At 39.2% G+C, this 20,092-nt stretch overlaps 1 protein-coding gene across 5 annotated transcripts; it reads left to right on the top strand.

The window, feature by feature from the left end:
* The first annotated feature begins 183 nt into the window (after positions 1-183).
* Positions 184-18,491, top strand: LOC106928303 (serine/threonine-protein kinase tousled-like 1-B). Of its 5 annotated transcripts, none has more exons than XM_088014661.1 (22): positions 184-1,266; positions 3,059-3,180; positions 5,095-5,163; positions 5,323-5,361; positions 5,511-5,586; positions 6,465-6,508; positions 6,602-6,691; positions 6,782-6,862; positions 6,969-7,061; positions 8,170-8,280; positions 9,161-9,297; positions 9,455-9,646; positions 9,903-9,969; positions 10,553-10,650; positions 11,285-11,366; positions 11,478-11,569; positions 13,002-13,091; positions 13,856-14,025; positions 14,101-14,236; positions 14,765-14,876; positions 14,964-15,071; positions 17,091-17,226. In XM_088014661.1, exons 1-22 carry the CDS (start codon positions 1,140-1,142, stop codon positions 17,118-17,120), a joined length of 2,166 nt encoding a protein of 721 aa, XP_087870787.1. In that variant the 5' UTR covers positions 184-1,139; the 3' UTR covers positions 17,121-17,226. The 5 variants fall into 5 exon arrangements, with proteins under 5 accessions (XP_087870787.1, XP_014859936.1, XP_014859934.1 ...); XM_015004450.2 differs by having other exon boundaries at positions 464-1,266; positions 6,608-6,691; positions 17,173-18,491; XM_015004448.2 differs by having other exon boundaries at positions 470-1,266; positions 17,173-18,491.
* The last annotated feature ends 1,601 nt before the right edge of the window (positions 18,492-20,092 follow it).

The raw sequence follows: 20,092 nt of genomic DNA, 5'->3' as shown, positions 1-20,092 counted from the left end.
TGTTGATGCAATCTGACTGCAAGGCTGAGAGACAACAGGCCCCTTTACACGGTAATTAACTTCAGCTGGAATGGTAGTCTTAAGTACACTTAATAAAGTTTTAAGTACAAGTTTTTAACCCTCCCATGGAAAAAAATAAAACATTTTTAGAGTATAAAATATGTCATTGGGTGCAAAAGGGCTAAGCAAGTAGGACAAGTTGCACGCTAAAGTAAAGAAGAGACTGTATGTGTGTGATGCCCTACAAGATGGCAAAGGCATTTTGATGCACTGCACCAAATTTGGAACAAAACACCTTAGAGCCCAGACCACATCACTATCCTCCCACCTGCACCCCCTCCCTGCAACTTGTACTTCAAGACTAAAAAAAAAAAAAATGGCAAGAGCATCGAGACCACAGCCCAGTCAAACACATAATATGCATGAATACAAGCACAAACTCTCTCACGTCAACTTAAAACATGCCTCTTGTTCAAAATGCAGCAGAGCGCCAGTCTGATTTAATGTATATTGAAATGATTCGCTGTTGTTGACTAAATGTAAATGTGCGGCTTCTCCCTTGCTGCTCTGGATGCGGACAACAACTTTCAGCCATTTTTTATTTTATTTTATTTTTTATTTTTTGTCGGGATGTTTGTTGTTGGAGCCTAACAAGAAAACTGTTCCCAGGTCGACGCAGAGCGGTGGCTTCCGGTGAACCCAGAGCTAGTTTGGAGGAGGGTAAAATGATCCCAGATCAGTGTCTGTTTCGGTGTCAAGCCTGCTCTCGCGCTCGCTCGCAGCGCCGCCAGCCTCGCGATAGCCTCGCCTACCGACACTAGAATCAAAGCTACGCTCGCGAACTGGATGCTGACAGGCGCGCGCGGTGCGGTCATCATGCAAAGGTTACACTGGATCCGTGTCAAGAAGCCGCTCCCCCGCAGGACCCTCTCGGGCGACAACATGCGAGACGTCTAGCGGCGACGAAGACGAGACTGACGTCTCTCCCCTTACTCCTCTCCCAGGTTTTTTTTTCTTTTCGCCGTTGTGTTCGGCTGCGGCAGGTGCCAAAAAAAAAAAAAAACGATGAACACGATAAGTTCGAGATTTCCGCAAACAGCAGTGTGTGCTCTGGCTCCTCTCGGCGGTAAAGTGGCTTCATGAGTGTCCAAAGTAACAGTGGAAGTGGTGGTGGAAGTTTGGAGGCGACGCCATCTTGGTCGCAGCTCTCCTCGTCCCCTACGATTTCTCAACAACACATAACGGCGACCGCAAAGAGCAAGGAAGGTACTGAAACGCCTCGCCGAGGGCTTGACCCACTCCCGTTTTAATGAAAAGGTGTCATTTTTATCGTGAGACGGAGGCCATTTCGGTGGTTGGGAAGCTAACATTTTGAGGAGGGGGGAAAGAAGAAGAAGAGAGAAAAAAATGGATGTCAAGTTCACTGATGCCGTGAATTGGAAGCCAAACGTCAGCTGTCAGTTCAGTTTAATCCCAGCTCTAAGTAGCAGCGAGCTAAATCACCCTGTTTCCTCAAAGGCTGCAGCTAGCTTGTTGACTTGTTTGTGTAGCTTCCAGGTTGAAGCCGTATCAGTGTTGCACTTAGTATCATTTGCCTCCTGTCACTTTGTAGATAAACAACGTAAACTGTGCATGCATCTATTAATGCATAGTTCTGCACGTCCCTGCCTTTATTATTATCATTATTAACACAACAGGCCTCTTGTGTTACTTTTCAACTAGTTTTTTTTTTTTTTGTGGATGCATCTGTATTTTTCTCCGCCTTGTTTTTCGAGTATTTTTTGTGTATGGGGGGGGGAGAGAAAGTAATTTACTCTTAGACAGTGTGGATGGATAAACCGTGATAAGTGGCAACAGCTGGTTTTAACGTTGCAGCTTGATCCATTAGTAATAAGGGACACGATCTGCAATGTTAAAATATTCAGAGCTTTTGTAGTGTTGACAAGTTGATTTCTAAGAATTTTTTATTTTTTTTTTTTTTTTGGTCGAATCTGTTCGAGTTACATACTGTACCTCGACGAAAAAAACAACAAAACAGTATGAAGCTCGAACTCCTTTGCATTTCAATCAACCCCCAAATCACTTTCTATTCTGTCCGAGGGTAACCTCTGCTACGTGCTTCATAAGGGTTTCATAATCTCCATTATGCCTTTTAAGGCCTGCCCCAGTGCCAGTAGCTGTGTAAAGATGACAGCCTGGAAATGTCCAATAAGGAAACAAACACTTGGAGCAGTAGGGAGCAGAGCAGCTGTGTTACCTCTCCTCTCTGTGTGGAAACTGGTTGTACCAGATCAAAGCCCCCGTCATACAGGCACACATGAGTTTCTTTCTACATGTGACACACCAAACGTAACTGTGTGTCTGGAATATGGCTCACCACCAACGCTTGTGGTTTTAATTTTATTTTTTTTAAAGGTAAATCTGGGCTTTTGCTTAGCTGGAATAGCCTTTATTTATTTAATTTTTTTTAGCAGTGTAAGCGCCCCTGATGCACACATGTAGCATTTTAATTAGACATGCTGTGAAAGGCCTTGTTGTTTTTGCTTTATGTCTTTTTTTTGATTTACAAGTTTAGGGTAACATAGTTGTAATTCTAAAGCTGTAACTCGACTATTCTAGATGCTTCTAGCGTCTCCGGATGCATAAATGTCAGTGTCTTGTGTGGAGCTGTTGTTTTGACTGCTCCGTGTGATGATACCGTGGGTTAGCTGGTGGAAAATTTTTGTGTGGACAGACTGGAAGGCTGACTTCACCCACTCTCGCCTTTTCGCTTCCTGACTTCCCAGTGCTACCGTGACCTTTCTGCTCAGTTTGGAAATGCTCTGACACTAATCTGCTGCACCTTCTACCACACACATTCTTCTTCTTTTTTTTTTTAAAGAACCACCTTTGTATTAGATCCATCCATTTTAGTTTTTACTTTTCTATGTTTACATTCCTACTCTTGACTTTTTCAGGTCTATCTTGAGTTAATTTTCTATTGTATTTATTTATTTTTTTGGTGTGTGTGTGTCACTGAATTAACTTAAATGGCAACACCTGTGTGCTTTTATAACAGGAGCAATGGAGGAGCTGCACAGCTTGGACCCCAGGAGACAGGAGCTGCTGGAGGCCAGGTTTACAGGAGCTGTCAGCGGCAATACAGGAGGCAGCACTGGGAGCGCCAGTGGAGGTGCAAAGGTAATGGCAGCACCTCCCTCTGACCCCCCCCCCACCCTCACACCGCCCCCCAAAAAAAAAAAAAAAAAGTAAAAGAACCTAAACTAAATCCTTGATTTTGAAATACAAAATGCAGACAAATGCAACAATCTTTCTGTAGAGATGCACTGATCAAGCCGACTGACCGGTACCAATTATTTATTTTTTTTAAAAATGTGTATTTTTTCTGTGATTTGAGCCACTGGGTCTGATCTAGCTCAATTCGCGTTTTTGGTTTTTCTTTCTGAAAACTGCTTATGAGCTGATATGTATTGAGTATGTTTAGATTCCTCATACGAATGTAACAAATGGAGAGGCAACAAAAAATCGGTGATCGGTTTTCCGCTGATTAATTTTGTAATCGATTAATACAGACTCCAAAAAAGGCAATTTGCTGAACCCCTCCCCCCAAAAAAAATATTACCAAATAATTACCAAAACTATAGAAAAAAAAAATCTACATTTTGTATTTAAGATAAAAACACTTTAGTGTGTAAATATCAAGTGGCCTAATTTAGCTTCACCTGGTTAAAATTGACTAAAGGAATGATACATTACATCTTAGACAATGAAATATTTATTTTCTTTTTTTTAAAATAAGCTGAATTGTGTATTTTCATTGTTTAATGTATTTTTAGTTTTGAACAAAAAGGATTAAGTTAACTAAATAATCTGTAAAATGCACCGATATTTTATCCAGTTAATTCAGAATAATTGATAGAATAATCGATTACTGCAATAATCTTTAGTACAGAGATGTAAGAATGAAATTTAAACAATATCGTATTTTCCATGTTACAAGATGTTAAATATTTTGTTATAGAGTAAAAAAAAGTATCTGGAAGGCTGAATGTACTACAGTAAAACTGCCCATTTGTGCAGTTTTTTTTTCCGCTAATATAATATGCTAAAGACAGTTTTAAAATGTCGACCCTATAATCATTTTGTCTTTGTTTTAAATTAGTGAAACACTGACGGCTCTCTCACAGACACGGTGTGACATAATGTCTCCTCTGAATATCAATAATGACCACCCACAGTATGACGGCTAGAGCAGCATTTAATATGCTGTCCTGTTTTTTCTTCTTATATCAGTGCATTATAGTTTTTGACAAGAGATCGCAATCAGCAACTCTAAACTTTGCAACAAAAAAAAACAATCGGAAATCAGTTTGAGGGTTCTGATTCATGCATCTCTTGTAACAAACATCAGCTCAATTGAAAACGAAGCCATAATAAAATAATCTCCACTTTTGGTGCATTTAATGAATGGATGGAAAAATGAAAAAAAAAAAAAACAACAAAAAAAAAACCTACTTGTAGCTCACCGATCAAAGCTAACAGGAGAAAAAATTAAAGATTTCAATCACATATGAATCGATTAGTGCATTACTAGAGATGACTCTTTAATTTTAGGCACTCAAACCTTATTTAAATACATTTTCTCACGCTAAAACGTTCCTTGATGAAATGGCAACAAGTGACGATTAGCTTAAAATCAACTTCAAGACAAAACACTCAGACGCACAACTTTAGTATAATCCAAACTGTATTCAAAAGACTAAATTTAAAGCTACTTTAATCCCAGAAATAAAAGTCCAGCCCCAGCTCCCCACACTGGAAAATCAGGTTAAAGGTTCCCGTTTTCCTAAAAAGGACTCTTCAGTTCCTGGAAATGTTCATGCGTTGGGGAAGAAACGCCAAGTGACACACCCACTCACTAAGAATCTGCATTCCTGTCAGGCATGTCAGACCGCAGGCCTGCCGCCAGCGCTGGTTTCTCTATTCTACGCATTTCTGCCAAAGTCACTGAGCTTGCACAACACACCTGTACAGACTGTTCTCCCCGTACGCTGACCTGTGTGTTTCTATCTGTGTATCTGTCTCTCTGCGTAGGGTCTGGCTAACGAATCCTCAAACCACAGCTACGGAAGTCTGGGATCATCCAGCGACAAGGAGTCGGAGGTAAACCCCACACACAGAGACGTCCATGCACCCTTCCTTTCTCATGCAAAGACACAAAAGCTGAGTTTCAAACATGTATGCACACATAAAGTGTTGTTATGCACCAGCCGCTCTTCGCTCTGTCTCTTCCTCCACCTCCACCTTCTTTTGTCTTCCTAGAACTCTGATTTGAAAAGAGGGAGCTCCCCTGCCTACTCAGTATGTACTCTTTCTTCCTGCTGCTCTTTCCTGCTGAACACCCTGCACTGCGCTCTGCTTTGTTAGGTAAAACGCAAGGGATTTATGGTTTTTTTTTTTTTTTTTGTCTTTTCTTTCTCCTGCTCCTTTCATCAAATATCGATTGTCAGACCCCGGAGAAGAAGCACTCTGAGTCGTCCAGGGGCCGGAAGAGGAAAGCCGATACCTATTCTGAGAGCAGTCAAGGTATGTTGCATTAAATGCTGGGATTCACTCTAACTTAATCACCCAGCAGCTTCCTTTAAAATGTAATCAGAGCTTAAGCGATTAATTGTGATTAATTGATTATTGAAATAATTGTCAACTCATTTAGAAATCAATTAATCGCTAACTGGAATGTACAGATTAAAATAAAGCTGAAATAAGAAGATATTCACAGAAATAATTAAGTCAAAACTACAAAATATTGACACTTTGCATTTAAGATTAATAATAATTTTTAAAAATAAGACAAAAATAAACGTGTGTAACAAATTTTTAACCCAGAACTCAAGTGGCAGAGTTTTAGCTTTATCTGGCTAAGATTCTTTAAAAAAAAAAAAAAAATCACATTTTGCAGTCTAGTTAGTAATTGATAATGCAAAAAAGAATCTATAAATGATTAATCATGCGCTAGAGCAGTGTTTCTCAACCCTGGTCCTCAGCCCCCCTGCTCTGCATGTTTTGGATGTGCCTCTATTCCAGAACAGCTGATTCAAATGATTGCAAGACCATCAGGTACCTCAGAAGCCAGAGATACAACTCAGGTGTGTGGCAGAAGGGAAATGCCTAAAACATGCAGGACAGGGGGGCGGTGAGGACCAGGGTTGAGAAACACTGACTTAGAGGAATGTTATGTTGTTGCATTTTAGGTAATAAAATGTTTAATTTCCCATTTAAAAATGGAAAGGAATTGTTTATTTGCTTCTTTTAATGAATTTCTAATAGTGTTTAAAGGAGGCTTCAGTATTTACCCCAAATGTTCAGAATGTGCCATTTTATATATATATATATATATATATATATATACGATTAGTCATCTTAACAATCGATTAATAAATGTAATTCTGCTGTTTGGTTTACAGGGAAGACTTCTACACGGGGGCCCAAGATCAGCGACTTCTTTGATGTGAGTAATTCAGTTTTTAATATTTGTATTTTTTTTTAAGTCTGGAATCCTGATGATTTGGAGCTGAATGTTAATTTTAAGGTTTCTGCAAAGTTTCAGGGCGGAAACGGCTCCAGTCCGGTCAGAGGGCTCCCATCGGCTCGCCGCTCCCCACAGAGCTCGCAGTCGGCCCCAGGCTTAATTGTACGCGTCTCCCAAAGAGTTAAATCGGACCGCAGATTTCCACCAAGTGTGCGCGTGAGGTTGCAACTTTTCTCTTGTGTGTGTTTGCAGATCCGTCAGAACAGCTCCTCTCCCACCAGCCTGTGTTTCGCCGAGCACAGTCTCAAAGCTTCTTTAAGCAAATGTGTCCAGGTTTGAGAAAAAAGCCCCACAGCACACATTGTGTTTTTAGATCATTCACATCCTTTCTCTCACTGCGAAGTATGTACATAGATGTACGTTTCTGATGTGTTTGCAGACGGAGCTGACGGGCCTGAAGCTCGCTGCCCTGGAGAGCAACAAGAGTCTGGATCTGGAAAAGAAAGAAGGGCGGATAGACGACCTGCTCAGAGTGAGTTCTGTCTCTGCAGTAACATGTAGCGGGGTTCTCGAGATTCTTGAAAATGTTTGAATGTCAATTTGGTGTTTTCAGTTTTCGGAAAGGGCCTGAATTCTGTATAAATGTTTGATATTCAAACTGCAAAGTTTTGTAATAAAATGCAATCTAACGTTTTATTAAAAGCCTAAATTTAGAAAGCAGCATTCACAGTTGAAATCAGATATTTAAAGATGATAAGAAGGCACTCGCTTCTTTTTCTCAGTCTGAAGTTAAATCAGACCAAATGTCTCTTGTTTAGGTCAGTTAGAATGACGAAAGTTATTTCTTTTTGATAAATGCCAGAAATGTAGCAGGAATATTTTCTTAAAGATTTTTTTTGTAACTTTCTCAGACCAGTTAGGTGTACAGAGGGTCAGAGAGAGACTTTTAAAAAGTAACATTTTGTTTGTTATATTTTGGATTATTTTATTCCTGCTGCTATCAGAAGACATTGATAATACCAGCGGAGAAAGTGTTTGAACTTTTATTTAGTGTTCTTCCACTTCATCATATACAGATAAATATACAGGAACATGTCCTGCTTTTACATTAACCCAGCACTTTACCTGGAAAGTTGGAACTTTCCAGGTAAAGTGGAACTTAAAGTTGCCGAGACAACTTTAAGAAGTTGTCTCGGCAAAGTTTCTTCTCTCTTTTAATCCCACTTAATTATTTCAATTAATGAAATAAAAATCCTGAAACCAGACAAATCAAATGTAGTTTTCCATTGCTGATTTTATTATTCTACAATAATTTACTCATGTTATCTTTGCCTGGCAACAAAATTAGCTTCGTCTGAAACATCCTGTGACAAAAGACTGGAAAAAAAAATCCATAAGTTGGCCAAAACAGCACTGTAACATAAACGCTCAGGAAAGTAATCTAAAGCAACTTTCACACTGACAATAATTTTTTTAAGCCATGGACATAAAAATGGGTGTGATTTTTAAAATGATCTTTTCTTGGTGGATCATGAAAGTCCACCTACAACAGGTACCTGCTATGGTTCAGTCTGAGCTGCGATCTGATACGTGGGATCGGGACGGTTTCATGACGAGCCTCATGTCTTCGTTTGTAACAGGCCAACTGCGACCTTCGGAGACAGATTGATGAACAGCAAAAACTCCTGGAGAAATACAAAGAGAGACTCAACAAGTGCATCACCATGAGCAAGAAGCTGCTCATAGAGAAGGTAGTCTTCACAGGCATGCCCCACCTTCACCTGAGCGACGGCCTTCAAATCAAGCAAAATTGCTGTCAGATGGTTGTAGTACATTTGTGCAGCAAAATTTTTTTCTTTGTGCCTCTTGTCGTTTTAAAAATTTTTAATAAATGTTCCCAGAGACCATCGCAGGTCAACCGGCCCCCTCCAGGCTGCCACTTACAAAATCAAACAGACTTTGTGCCAAACAACTGCTACAACAATTTTAGCTGCACAAACATAAAAAGCTTATTTGTATAAATTTTGTTTGTGAAACTTTACTTTTAATCTTAAAAATTAAATTGGCTCAAATTATGTAGCATAGTTATGTAATAAAATTAAAAGAATAAAGTCAAAACGTTTCAAGAATAAAGTTGTGATGTTACAGTAATGGAGTCGTAGAATTCCAAGTTTATTCTCTTAATGTTATGACTTAATTTTATACTTTGTCAGACATAGTTGATTGACACTGTATTTTGTTTGATTTTGTAAATGCGGATTAGCTGGTTGACCTTTGACCTCTGCAAGCAGTTTGACAACAATTTTGTTTAATTTGAAGAAAGTGGGAGGCCGACTTCACTCGTACCTCTTTCTGCATAAACGTTATTGGAAAGCGTCATAACTCGCTACTGTATCCAAGTCTAATGTTTCATTTATTCAATGTTCTTGTTCGTACTGAAGGTGTCCATGTTGAAAGGCTCTTCTTATTTGCCGTGTTTTGTACTTTTTGGCATTGCTGTTCAAGGCGATAGATCTTTGAGGGTGTGTGGAGTTCCTCAGTGTGTAACTCTGTTTTCTTTGAGCTGGAAGAGAAACTCTATCTATCATGCCGCTGGGAAACCTTCAATCTTGCCTTGTTTTCGCCCAACAGAGCACCCAGGAGAAGCAGTCGAGCCGCGAGAAGAGCATGCGGGACCGCCTCCGGCTCGGCCACTTCACCACGGTCCGACACGGCGCGTCCTACACGGAGCAGTGGACCGACGGATACGCATTCCAGAACCTGATCAAGTGAGGATTACTGTCTAAAACATTGTTTCTGAACGACCTCAGCTTCCGCTTTAGTTGTAATTCTCTTGTTTCGCTTCACAAGAAAATGCTTCTGTCACTTTTTGGGCTTGTTTGGACCCTAATTTATCATCTCTTGTGTGATTTTTCTGTCGCCCAGGCAACAGGAGAGCATCAACCAGCAGAGGGAGGACATTGAACGGCAGAGGAAGCTGCTGGCAAAGCGGAAACCGCCGAACCCGGCGTCCCCCTCGATGTCGGTGGCGTCCACCTCCGAACCGAAGCAGCGCAAAACTAAAGTGGTCAACGGCAACGACTCTGACCCCTTCCTCAAGCCCTCTCTGCCCCAGCTGTGAGTCAACAGAAATAACCGTCTGCCGTAACGGGAAGATGCCGGACCATACAGAATGTGGCGGCCGCTTGTCGACTATTTATACTCGCTTAAAATCGCACACACTTGATTATATACCCTTCTTCTGCTGCAGAGCATCAGAGTCTGAACTGAATTGAAATGCACTGGGTGTTTTTAATTAAATCTTTAATACGTTTGGTGAGCGTTTGATTATTTTCAGTCACCCAATTCAGCTTGGTTTCTCCCGTTTCGACAGACTGACCCTTGCTGAGTACCACGAGCAGGAAGAAATCTTCAAGCTTCGGCTCGGACACCTAAAAAAGGTCAGTTGTAGAGTAAAGTTGCAGAAAGCATCAGAGATTCACAATTCAGGAGGGAGAATCTATAAACAGACCGACTAATTTGGTCTGAATGGGGAGAAGAACCAACATGTCCATACATCCTTAAAAAGGCTAAAGTTCATGCATCTAAAACTAAGGTCTTAAAAAGTTTTGAATTCATTTTTTAAGAAGTAAGTTGACCTTAAATACAACAATAACAGGTTTTAAATTTGTCTTAGCTGGACTATTTAATCTAGTATATTCTATATATATGGTTTTTCTCGTGGGGCTTTTGAGGCTACTGGTAACTCACTGCTAGCATACCGTTGCTAACTAGCTAGCTTCTTTTGTGTGTGAAATGAATAAATGCAACTTTATTGCCAATGTGCCGTCCAAAGCAAGACATGCTTTGTTTATGTTTCCCCTTGTGAGTTGGAATTGATAGAAGAATGATGGAGCTAAATACATTGTGACGATAAGCAATAAACCGATTAATCACATGACAAATTAAAACGCGCTCAGTTCCTGGAGAAAAATCCTTTGCTAAAACTTTATTTTCTCTGCGTTTCCTGCTACGTCTGGTCAGGAGGAAGCAGAGATCCAGGCGGAGCTGGAGCGGTTGGAGCGGGTGAGGAACCTTCACATCCGGGAGCTGAAGAGGATAAACAACGAGGACAGCTCAGCGTAAGTTCGCTGAATATAGTCTAACATTTCTCTAAAACGGCAACAACAAACCATAAAACTCTAATCCTCGCTATGACATTTAAAAAATATTCACTCATTAATACATTATTCATATTCATCACTTGTAAAGATTTTTTAAATCCAACATAAAACTCCAGTGAATCATCCTTCATCTAGTTTTGGAAATGACTCGGTTCATAATATTCTCTCTGAATCGTTTTAGATGCTCCGGTTTTAAGCAGATTTTATTGAGTTGTTCATAGAGCAGAAACTGCTCAAAATGTGTCCACATGATGAATCTGAGACACGTTTTACCAACTAAAGCTGTCGTTTGGCTCTTTTGAGATCTCTTACCTGCAGCGAACAGCCAGTCCAGTGAAATCAGAACCGAACAGGAAATCTAATAAAGGAGTGGAGCTAAAAGCTACTTAGAGGAGATCAAAATCAAGACGGCAAAAATTTTCTCTTTTCTCGAAGCTTGAAGTTGCTTTGTTTTCTGACTTCTTAATGGCTGCTGCTGGTAAAGACACTGATAACCAAGAAGTACTGACATAATTAAATAACACCCCTTTTTGTTGCAGATTTAGCTCCCAGCAAAGCTGTATTTGTTTATCATAATGTCTTCATCACACAGTTTCAAAGACCATCCTACTCTGAATGAGCGGTACCTGCTGCTGCACCTGTTGGGCCGGGGCGGCTTCAGCGAAGTCTACAAGGTACCGCCTGCAAAGCTGGCATCGTGTCTCTCCCCCCCCCACCCCCCCAACTTATTTTCGTGCAAGTTTGCATCTGGAGACAAAATGTCTGTTCTTTTTCATCACATGCAGGCATTCGACCTGTTTGAACAGCGCTATGCAGCTGTCAAAATCCACCAGCTCAACAAGAACTGGAGAGAGGAGAAGAAGGAAAATTACCACAAGTAGGTGTCTGCACACATTGTTCTGTTTACAGCAGACAGTTATGAGGTCAGTCAGTCAGCAGCACTCTGCCTTGAACTTTTCCATTTTGTCACATCACAACCACATATTTTATGGACAAAACACAAAGCAGCACATAAGAAAAATCGATATATGGCTTAGAATTTTACACAAATAAAACACAGTGCAGCCAGTCGTACTCAAAGGCAACCAGATTTAAAAAAAAAAATCACCTGTGTGTAATTTAATACCAGTATAATCTGCTCTGTGGAGGCCTCAGGGATTTGTTAGGGTTTGGAGGAAAACTAATACTGCATACCATTCTCTACACACCTTAAAGAAACATGGTGGGGCTGCTTTGCTACAGCAGGGGGGAGAGGTTGGTCAGAACTAAGGTGGGGAATTATCTGTAATGGGGCAGAAATGATTAATCGTGATTAATCGATTATTGAAGTAGTTGTCAACTAATTTACAAACTCAAAAAAAGAAAGTTTGCTGAAAGAACACACTGGGAGCTAAATTTGTAGAACAAAAATACACATTTTGCATTTAAAATAAAAATAAAAAAATCTTTGTATTGTCTACCCAGAACTCAAGTGGCAAAGTTTTAGCTTCATTAGTTCAACTTCTGCAAAAACAAAAATAAATAAAAAATCTCTTACCACATTAAAAAAAATGCTGTCATTGCATTTTAGACAATAAAATGTTTTTCTTACCTAAAAAATGAATTAATTTGTTTATTTGCATCTTTTAATTCATTTCTAAAATGGTATAAAAAGGCTTGAGGGAAAGATCTGCTGAATGTCCCGATTTTTTATTTATTTATTTATTTATTTTTTATCCAATTGTCAGAAATATTGATTAATCAGTATATTAATTAATAAGTAAAATAACCGTGAGCTGCAGCCCAATAATTTGTGTAGTTGAGCCGTTTTCCTGCTCTGCAGCCCTTCACATAAACACAGAATGAAATGGGGTCACACAGAAACTGGATGAGACGTTTAGAATGACGAGGCTTTGGTGGGCTGGAAGGGAAACCAGTTCTTTCTACAGATCCAGTTAGATCAGTGGACTGGACATATATATGCACAACAAGCTTGTTAGATTTGATTTAGATGACAAGCTTGATCATTTTCCTTCCACCTCACAAGTATGCAGTGATTTATGATGAACTATCACAACAAAACCCACTCAAGTTTGTCTTCAGTTCAGCAAAACATAAAACGACAAAATTAGCATTAATTTCTTTGAGACGGCACCGTTTGAATTTCCATAAACCTGCATTTTGAGGTTCTATGAATAACCGCATGCGGTTAAAACATGATTGGTTCTAATTCATGAACATATTTCATTCCGATCACGCTGGACGCATGCTAATGTTGTATCTAAACTTCAGGAAGATGAGCGCTTCTCTTGTTGCACACACTTTGACAGGCATGCATGCAGAGAGTACCGGATACACAAGCAGCTGGACCATCCCAGAATAGTCAAGCTGTACGACTATTTCTCCCTGGACACCGACACGTGAGTTCACCTCTGGCCACTCCAACATCCTGAGGTTGCTTTGTGTGTTTGGGTTACAGCGGCGGCCATGTCTGAGAGTATTCAAATACATCAGGAGATGTTAGTGTGAGCATGTTGCTGAATTGTTATCATAGAAAATAGATTAAATATAAATAATTAACTACAAAGTATTCATTTTTTAGTGCATTATTATTTTGCTTTCTCTTTACTTTCATAGTAAATACGACCACATTTAGCAACCGACTTCTAATTAGAAACAAACCAAAATCTGCTTTCATTTCATTTATTAAACCTTTCTTGATACAGCAGTCGTTTTAAAAGAGAGAGTGATCCAAACCCTGTTGTTGCTGAGAACAGGCAGAATATTGTTCTTTGTTTTTTCATCTGAGCCAAAAATAATTTGCAAACTAGATGGTTCTGTACTTGTTTAATTTGAATTATTTTATGCTTAGTTTATTGTTGAGCAGTGGGGGATACTTTTGACTTTTGGCCTGCATGACAAAAAGTTTGGACACCCCTGGCTTTCATCACGTTTCTTTAGGAGCAGAAAGTCCTGACCGTGACTTCTGTCCTACAAACGGTGAAGGAGTTCATATGTCTGCTCTTATGCAGTGAGCCTGTCTTTCCAGCTCTGAAAAGACAAGTTGGAGCAACAAGCACTCTCTGCAAACACTTCTAAACTGCTGTTTGCTTTTCAGCTCTTAAATAAGATTTATTCTCCCGACTAAAGCCATGTTTTGGTCTTTCTTTTGTTTTTGTTTCAGGTTCTGTACTGTCCTCGAGTTCTGTGAAGGGAACGACCTGGACTTCTACCTGAAACAAAACAAGCTGATGTCAGAGAAAGAGGCCCGCTCCATCGTCATGCAGATCGTCAGCGCCCTGCGCTACCTCAACGAGATCAAGCCGCCCATCATCCACTACGACCTCAAACCAGGTGCGTCGCGCGTCTCTTTATTTGCCGAACGGAGCGACCAGGAGTGCCGAGTCTGACTGCGGTTACTTTGCACAGGCAACATCTTGCTGGTGGACGGTACCGCGTGTGGGGAAATCAAGATCACAGACTTTGGTTTGTCCAAGATAATGGACGACGACAACTATGGCGTGGATGGGATGGACCTGACATCACAGGGGGCAGGGACCTACTGGTGAGACGCACGCTGCAGTTAGGGCTTAAACAATTAATTGTGATTAATTATTGAAATGGTCGTCAACTAATTTAGTAATCGATTAATTGTTGGACGTTTTTTTTTTTTTTTTTTTTTTTTTAGCTGCAGATGCATCCATTGCTACAAATATACAGGAATGCTGTTGCATTTTAGGCAATAATGTTTACTTTCTTATTTTAAAAAGGAATTGAATTATTTATTTATTTGCGTCTTAAAATATACTGCTAATATTGTATAAAAGAGGCTGAAATAAAAAATCTGCATAACGTGCCAATTTTTTTATTTGATTAATTGCCGGAATAATTGATTAATCAATAGCTGAAATAATCTTTAATTGCATTAGCTGCAGATTTCCTGCATATGAAGAGAGATTGCTTCTGTAAGGTGCTGTTTATTTTTCTAAACACGGCCAAAGGCTGTAATGTGAGATGTACATTTAAAAAGCAAACTCTCCATAAAAATGACTGTAAATCAGGTCTTTAAAGCGTTTGTGTCGTACGTGTTCAGGTACCTCCCACCAGAGTGTTTTGTCGTGGGGAAAGAACCACCTAAAATCTCCAACAAGGTGGATGTGTGGTCGGTGGGGGTGATCTTCTTCCAATGCCTCTATGGACGCAAGGTACATCCCTTAGCGTTCCTGCTGTCTCCCATGTGTTTGGTGAAAGGCTCTGCAGCGGGGATGACTCTGTTTGTTCCACTTCTGCAGCCGTTTGGTCACAATCAGTCGCAGCAGGACATCCTCCAGGAAAACACCATCCTCAAAGCCACAGAGGTCCAGTTTCCAGCTAAACCACAGGCCAGCACAGAGGCCAAGGTGACCCCCTCCCGCTTTTATGGTTCACAGCTGCCGTTACCTTTTCTATCTTTTTTTTTTTAAGCATAAACTAGAATGTTATAGCTTTGCTTTGGTTCTCAGGTCCAGATGGGGTTAAATTCAAAAAGTCCTCACTCAACTAAACTAGTTGTTTTATACTTTATTGTCTTCTAAATCGTGTAGATGTTTTTGGTAAGGGAAAAAAAGAAAGTAAATTTCCTCAATTTATGCAGAACAGGAATTGGTTCCACATTCAAAGGTTCTCAAACTCTCTGTGTCACTCTTTATTAAAAGTAACTTTTTTGTGGAAGTTTAGTTTTTAAATCTGTTACATCTAAAGTCTTTAGCCTTTATAACCAAATGAAACATTTTACTTTTTAGGCCAGCAAAAAATAAAAATGAAATAAAAAGTTTATAGCAGCAAATCTTACATGACTTTTAGAAAAAAACACATCTTACAAATTTATCTAAATATCTACTTTAGAAAATTTCCAAAGCTTGTTGCTTTGAAGAAACACAGTTTCATCTCTGTCTGGATTTAAAATAAAGAAACATAAATCTGTGCAAACAGAGCATGGATTCCTTTTGGGATGAAAATGTAAAATAAAAAAAGCGCGTAGACTCATAGACATTATTGTCTCTTTTAATGTCATTCTTTGTGAACATTCACGTCAAATATTGAAACTGCTTAAAAATCTGCATTTGTTGTATCTCTATTTAAAACATGAGCTGGTTTTTATTTTTATAGCCAAAGTTGTTGGGACCCTTTATCTACATGAATGTATTTTTCCCAGTGATAAAAGGCAGCAAAGCTGAAACGTAAAAACTTTGTGAACATTTCTCATGAGCTCCAACCTCATAATCCCAAAAGGATTAATTGGATTCTTTTGCACTTCTCTGTCAGCCCAGCCTATGTTAATGAAAAAGCCTCTTCAGTGTTTGCTTTAAACTTGTATCAATTTGTCACCAAGCACCATGTTGGTACTAACTGGTTTTACAGCTTTCCACTGGGAAATTGTTTACTTGGGTGTGAAGTGAAACCTTCTTAACCCTCGTTAGCTTTGATCTTCATTTTACCTACTGAAGAGATCTATGAATAATTGTTAGTTTTTGTGGTTTAAAGTTAAACGAAGAAGACATGATTAATCCCAAAGACTGGGCTGTAATTTAAAACAACTGGCACTAAATGGTTATAGTTAAACAGATTGTTCACACTCCAGCGCTGTGGTTAATCTCTATGCTGGCCGTGGTTTGATGGCAGAATCGACTAAAATCTTCAGTTCATCTTAAGTAGCAATTTTGTCTTGAGTCTAAAATTTTAACTAGATATATAAATAGTGAAAACGGAAATATAATTTAACCAGGGATTGAACGATTAATCGTGATTAATCAATCATTGAATTAATTGTCAATTAATTTAGCTACAGATTAAACATTAACTGGAGTAAACGGATTCAAAAAAGGCCAATTGCTGAAAGAACAACATATTCAGAGCAGTAATTAAGTCAAAACTCTAGAAGAAATATCAACAATTTACATTTAAGATAAAAAAAAGACTCTAAATATGTCCTACCCTACCTCCTCAAATGGCATTTTTAGTTTCACCGGTTTGAATTCTTTAAAAAACAAAATGTCCTATCAATCACCTTTTACAGTCTAATTATTAATTGGTAATTCAAAAATTAATCAAGGACTCCAAATGATTAATCATACACTAAAGGAATGTTGTTGCATTTTGGGTAATAAAATGTTTAATATCCTATTTAGAAATGAAATTGTTTATTTGCATCTTTTAATGCGTTTCTAATATTAAACGCTCAAGTGGTTAATTTCTGCAGAACGTGCAAATTTTTTTTTATCTGACTAATCTTAAGCATAAATGATTAATCTGTTACTAAAATAAGCCCTAAATTCGACTGAAAGGTTTGTACATGGCTCACCGCCAAGCAGGTGCAGTTCAGTCAGAATCTGACAGAGCGTCCGTAAAAGCCAATATAAACGTATCGTCTGTCCCCACAGCATGATGCTGACTGCGTGGACATGCATTAATAAACGGATAAGGTGAGTCACTAAGAAACCTTCTTCTTCTTCTGTCATGCAGGCGTTCATCCGGCGCTGCCTGGCCTATCGCAAGGAGGACCGCTTCGACGTTCACCAGCTGTGCTCCGACTCTTACCTTCTTCCTCACATGAGACGCTCGAACTCGTCCGGCTCGCTGCAGCCCACCGCCTCCACCCTCCCCACCTTCTGACTGACGCCGCCCTCAGGTCAATCTTAACACAGGATTGTCAGAGTTGGAGGATAACAAATGAAATGTGGACCTTTTTTTTTTTTTTTTTTTTCTTCCTCCCCCACTACGTTTCTAGAATGGACTATTTAGCAACAAGCAAAGTGGGAAAGAAAATGGAAAATAGAAGAAGATGGAAGGAAGTGTTTGACTGAACTTTAATAAGAGAGAGAAGGGAAAGAAGACGGAAACGGAGAAGAGAAGCCAGAACAGAGTGAACCAAGTGTTTCTGCTTTAACCCTTAGAAGAATCCAAAATCAGTATATGACCTCTAGTTGCACTCTACATATAGTAAAATGCCCAACCAGATGACTGTAAACGCAAAAGCATCTGTGAGCAGCAGTGGGTGTGGGAAAATACTCCTTTCATTTCAAACGAAACAAAAAAGAAAAAAAAAGGACAGAATAAATTGTCCCGTCTCATCGAGTTTCCTCTGCACGCATCGGGGATTCGTTTTCAAAGTGATGTAACCCTGACGGGGGAGGAAGGGGTTAAATTTGCACTTCCTGTCCCAATCAGAAGCAGTTCGGATCTGCCGAAAGTGGATCTTGTCTTAAATCTTATTTTCACGTTGTTGTCCAGGCGAAAGTCCGAAGGTCCGAGAAGCGACGTGTTGCGACACAGTTTGGACTCCATACGGACTCGGAGTCCGTTGTACATTTCTCACTATAGCAGATATATTCTAACAAGGCTTTTCCCCTCTTTGCTTTCTAAGTGTCCTCCCCCATCTGTTTGTTTCCTCTCAAAAGCTGTTCTTCAGTTCGCTGCTATAAATGTTGCTTTTAGTTTTATTTTTAACAACGGGAATGAGTTTTCACCTCGCGTCGGCCGCATACTTGAACTTTTAAGAGGAAATTTCCAGAACCTGTGTCGTTTCAAAGGAATGAGTTTTGTTTTTGTTTTGTTTTTTCCTTCTGCAGCCAACATCAAAATGTCTCCTCAGATTTCTGTTTGCTTACTGACTTCTTTAGAAGCCCTAGTGTGCTGTGTTGTGAGGAATATTCCCGCCCGTCCCCATGCCGGAGGAGGTGAGAAAAGTTACTGCGTTTTATTAACTTCAGCTGGAAAACAAATGGATATATCCAAAAAAAAAAATGTTGTCATGGTGTAAATAAAAACAACTCTTACCTGTATGGTGGTGTCTCTTAACGGCCTTGCAGGGGAAATCGACCACAACACATTTGCAGCCTCAAAAAATATGAACTTGAATAAAGTTTTCCAACTCAATTAACTTTCATTTGGAAAAATTACAACAGTTAAGTGGCTGCTTAAGGCTCCAACACCACAAGGGGGCCCCCAAGAGCATCATTTGATTTTATTTTCCAGTGATTGCATGTTTTGCAAATTTGTACCAAATCTTTAAAAACAAGATATTAAACTTCTGTAAATTCAGTGTATCTTCAGATGTTACTTTCAAATAGTTAAATTAATATGTTGGCATTTCAAAATGCTAATTAATTAGAGCATTTTTGTTTGTTTTGCTACTCCTGTAAGGTTAAAATCAACAGCTATATTAACACCAGTAAAATTTAAGGCAATCACATATGACACTAATAATGGTGGATATGTTACACACATAGAAATAAAGTATCTGATGTTGACATATTGGTATGGGGGACCTGAAATGAAAATCTACTTGGGCCTCAAAAAAGCTTGGGCCGGCCCTTGTCATCTCAAAGCATGTTGCATGTCCAACTCTGATTCAGTTAGAAGGGATCCATTTTTTTTCTTTTAAGTAAAGCACAATCATACAGTCAGATTAAAGGGAGTGTTTGTTAAATGGTGTAATGAAAGAATGTGAAACAATAGAGGCATCATGAGCTCGGATTGGACAGCTGTAGAATCGGTCGTATGAAATCCAGACAAGATGGAGGATTCTGCAACTTCACTGCTACGGAACGGATCAAACGAAAGAAACAAGATTAAATTTTTTTCTTTTTTTTGCCTCTTATCAATGTTTCATCAAATTTGGTGATCTACTTCATCGACTAAGGAGAAATAGAATGATTTCTCCTTAAACTTTAAAGCTGCAGTGTATAAACAATGTCTTTTACATGTTTAAGTGTCACTATGTTACGGCTAATCTTTGAAAAAAATCAAGCTCCTCTACCTGCTTACTGTTGTCCTACTACCACCATTTTAAAATATAAACCACATTTAAACTAGGTACACTAATAAATAATGCACACAGTTGATGGCAAATACATTTAAAAAAAGAGATGCATTAACATTTTACTCTGTTTGAATATGGACTGATAACTAGTCGTCTTTTCTGTTCCACTATCTTGTATATCCAACCGTTTGATTTCGACAGTCATTCTTCCTGACTTGGCATGTAGCGGCTGTGGACCGTTGATTGCATGGTTTCTGTTGCAAGTCCTCATCTTAAGCAGGCGAGCAGAAACAGGAAGTAACCTGCTGCAGACCCTGGATCTGTGCGAACCACCGGCTGATCGGAAAAACGGAGCAGACGCACTAAATCAGGGATCTGTGGCTCTTTGGGTGGCTCCTAATAATTTTGGCTGAAAACGTTAAAGAATAAATGTTTTTAAATGTAGAGATAAATACAGGTGTTCTCCAATGAATTTCCATAATAGAACATGAAAACTACCAGTAATATAATTTTTTTCAGTCCATTTTTTGTCAGTTTGGAAATTGCTTTGTTCACACAATTTTCCTCAAATATCAAAGTTTCATACAGAAAATTTTTCTATTGCGTGTGTTACATTTTCCA

Source organism: Poecilia mexicana, unplaced genomic scaffold (assembly GCF_051168715.1).
Source record: "Poecilia mexicana isolate PSO_F unplaced genomic scaffold, ASM5116871v1 scaffold_17, whole genome shotgun sequence".
In the NCBI taxonomy this organism is placed as follows: domain Eukaryota; kingdom Metazoa; phylum Chordata; class Actinopteri; order Cyprinodontiformes; family Poeciliidae; genus Poecilia; species Poecilia mexicana.
This window is presented reverse-complemented; position numbering and strand designations above follow the sequence as displayed.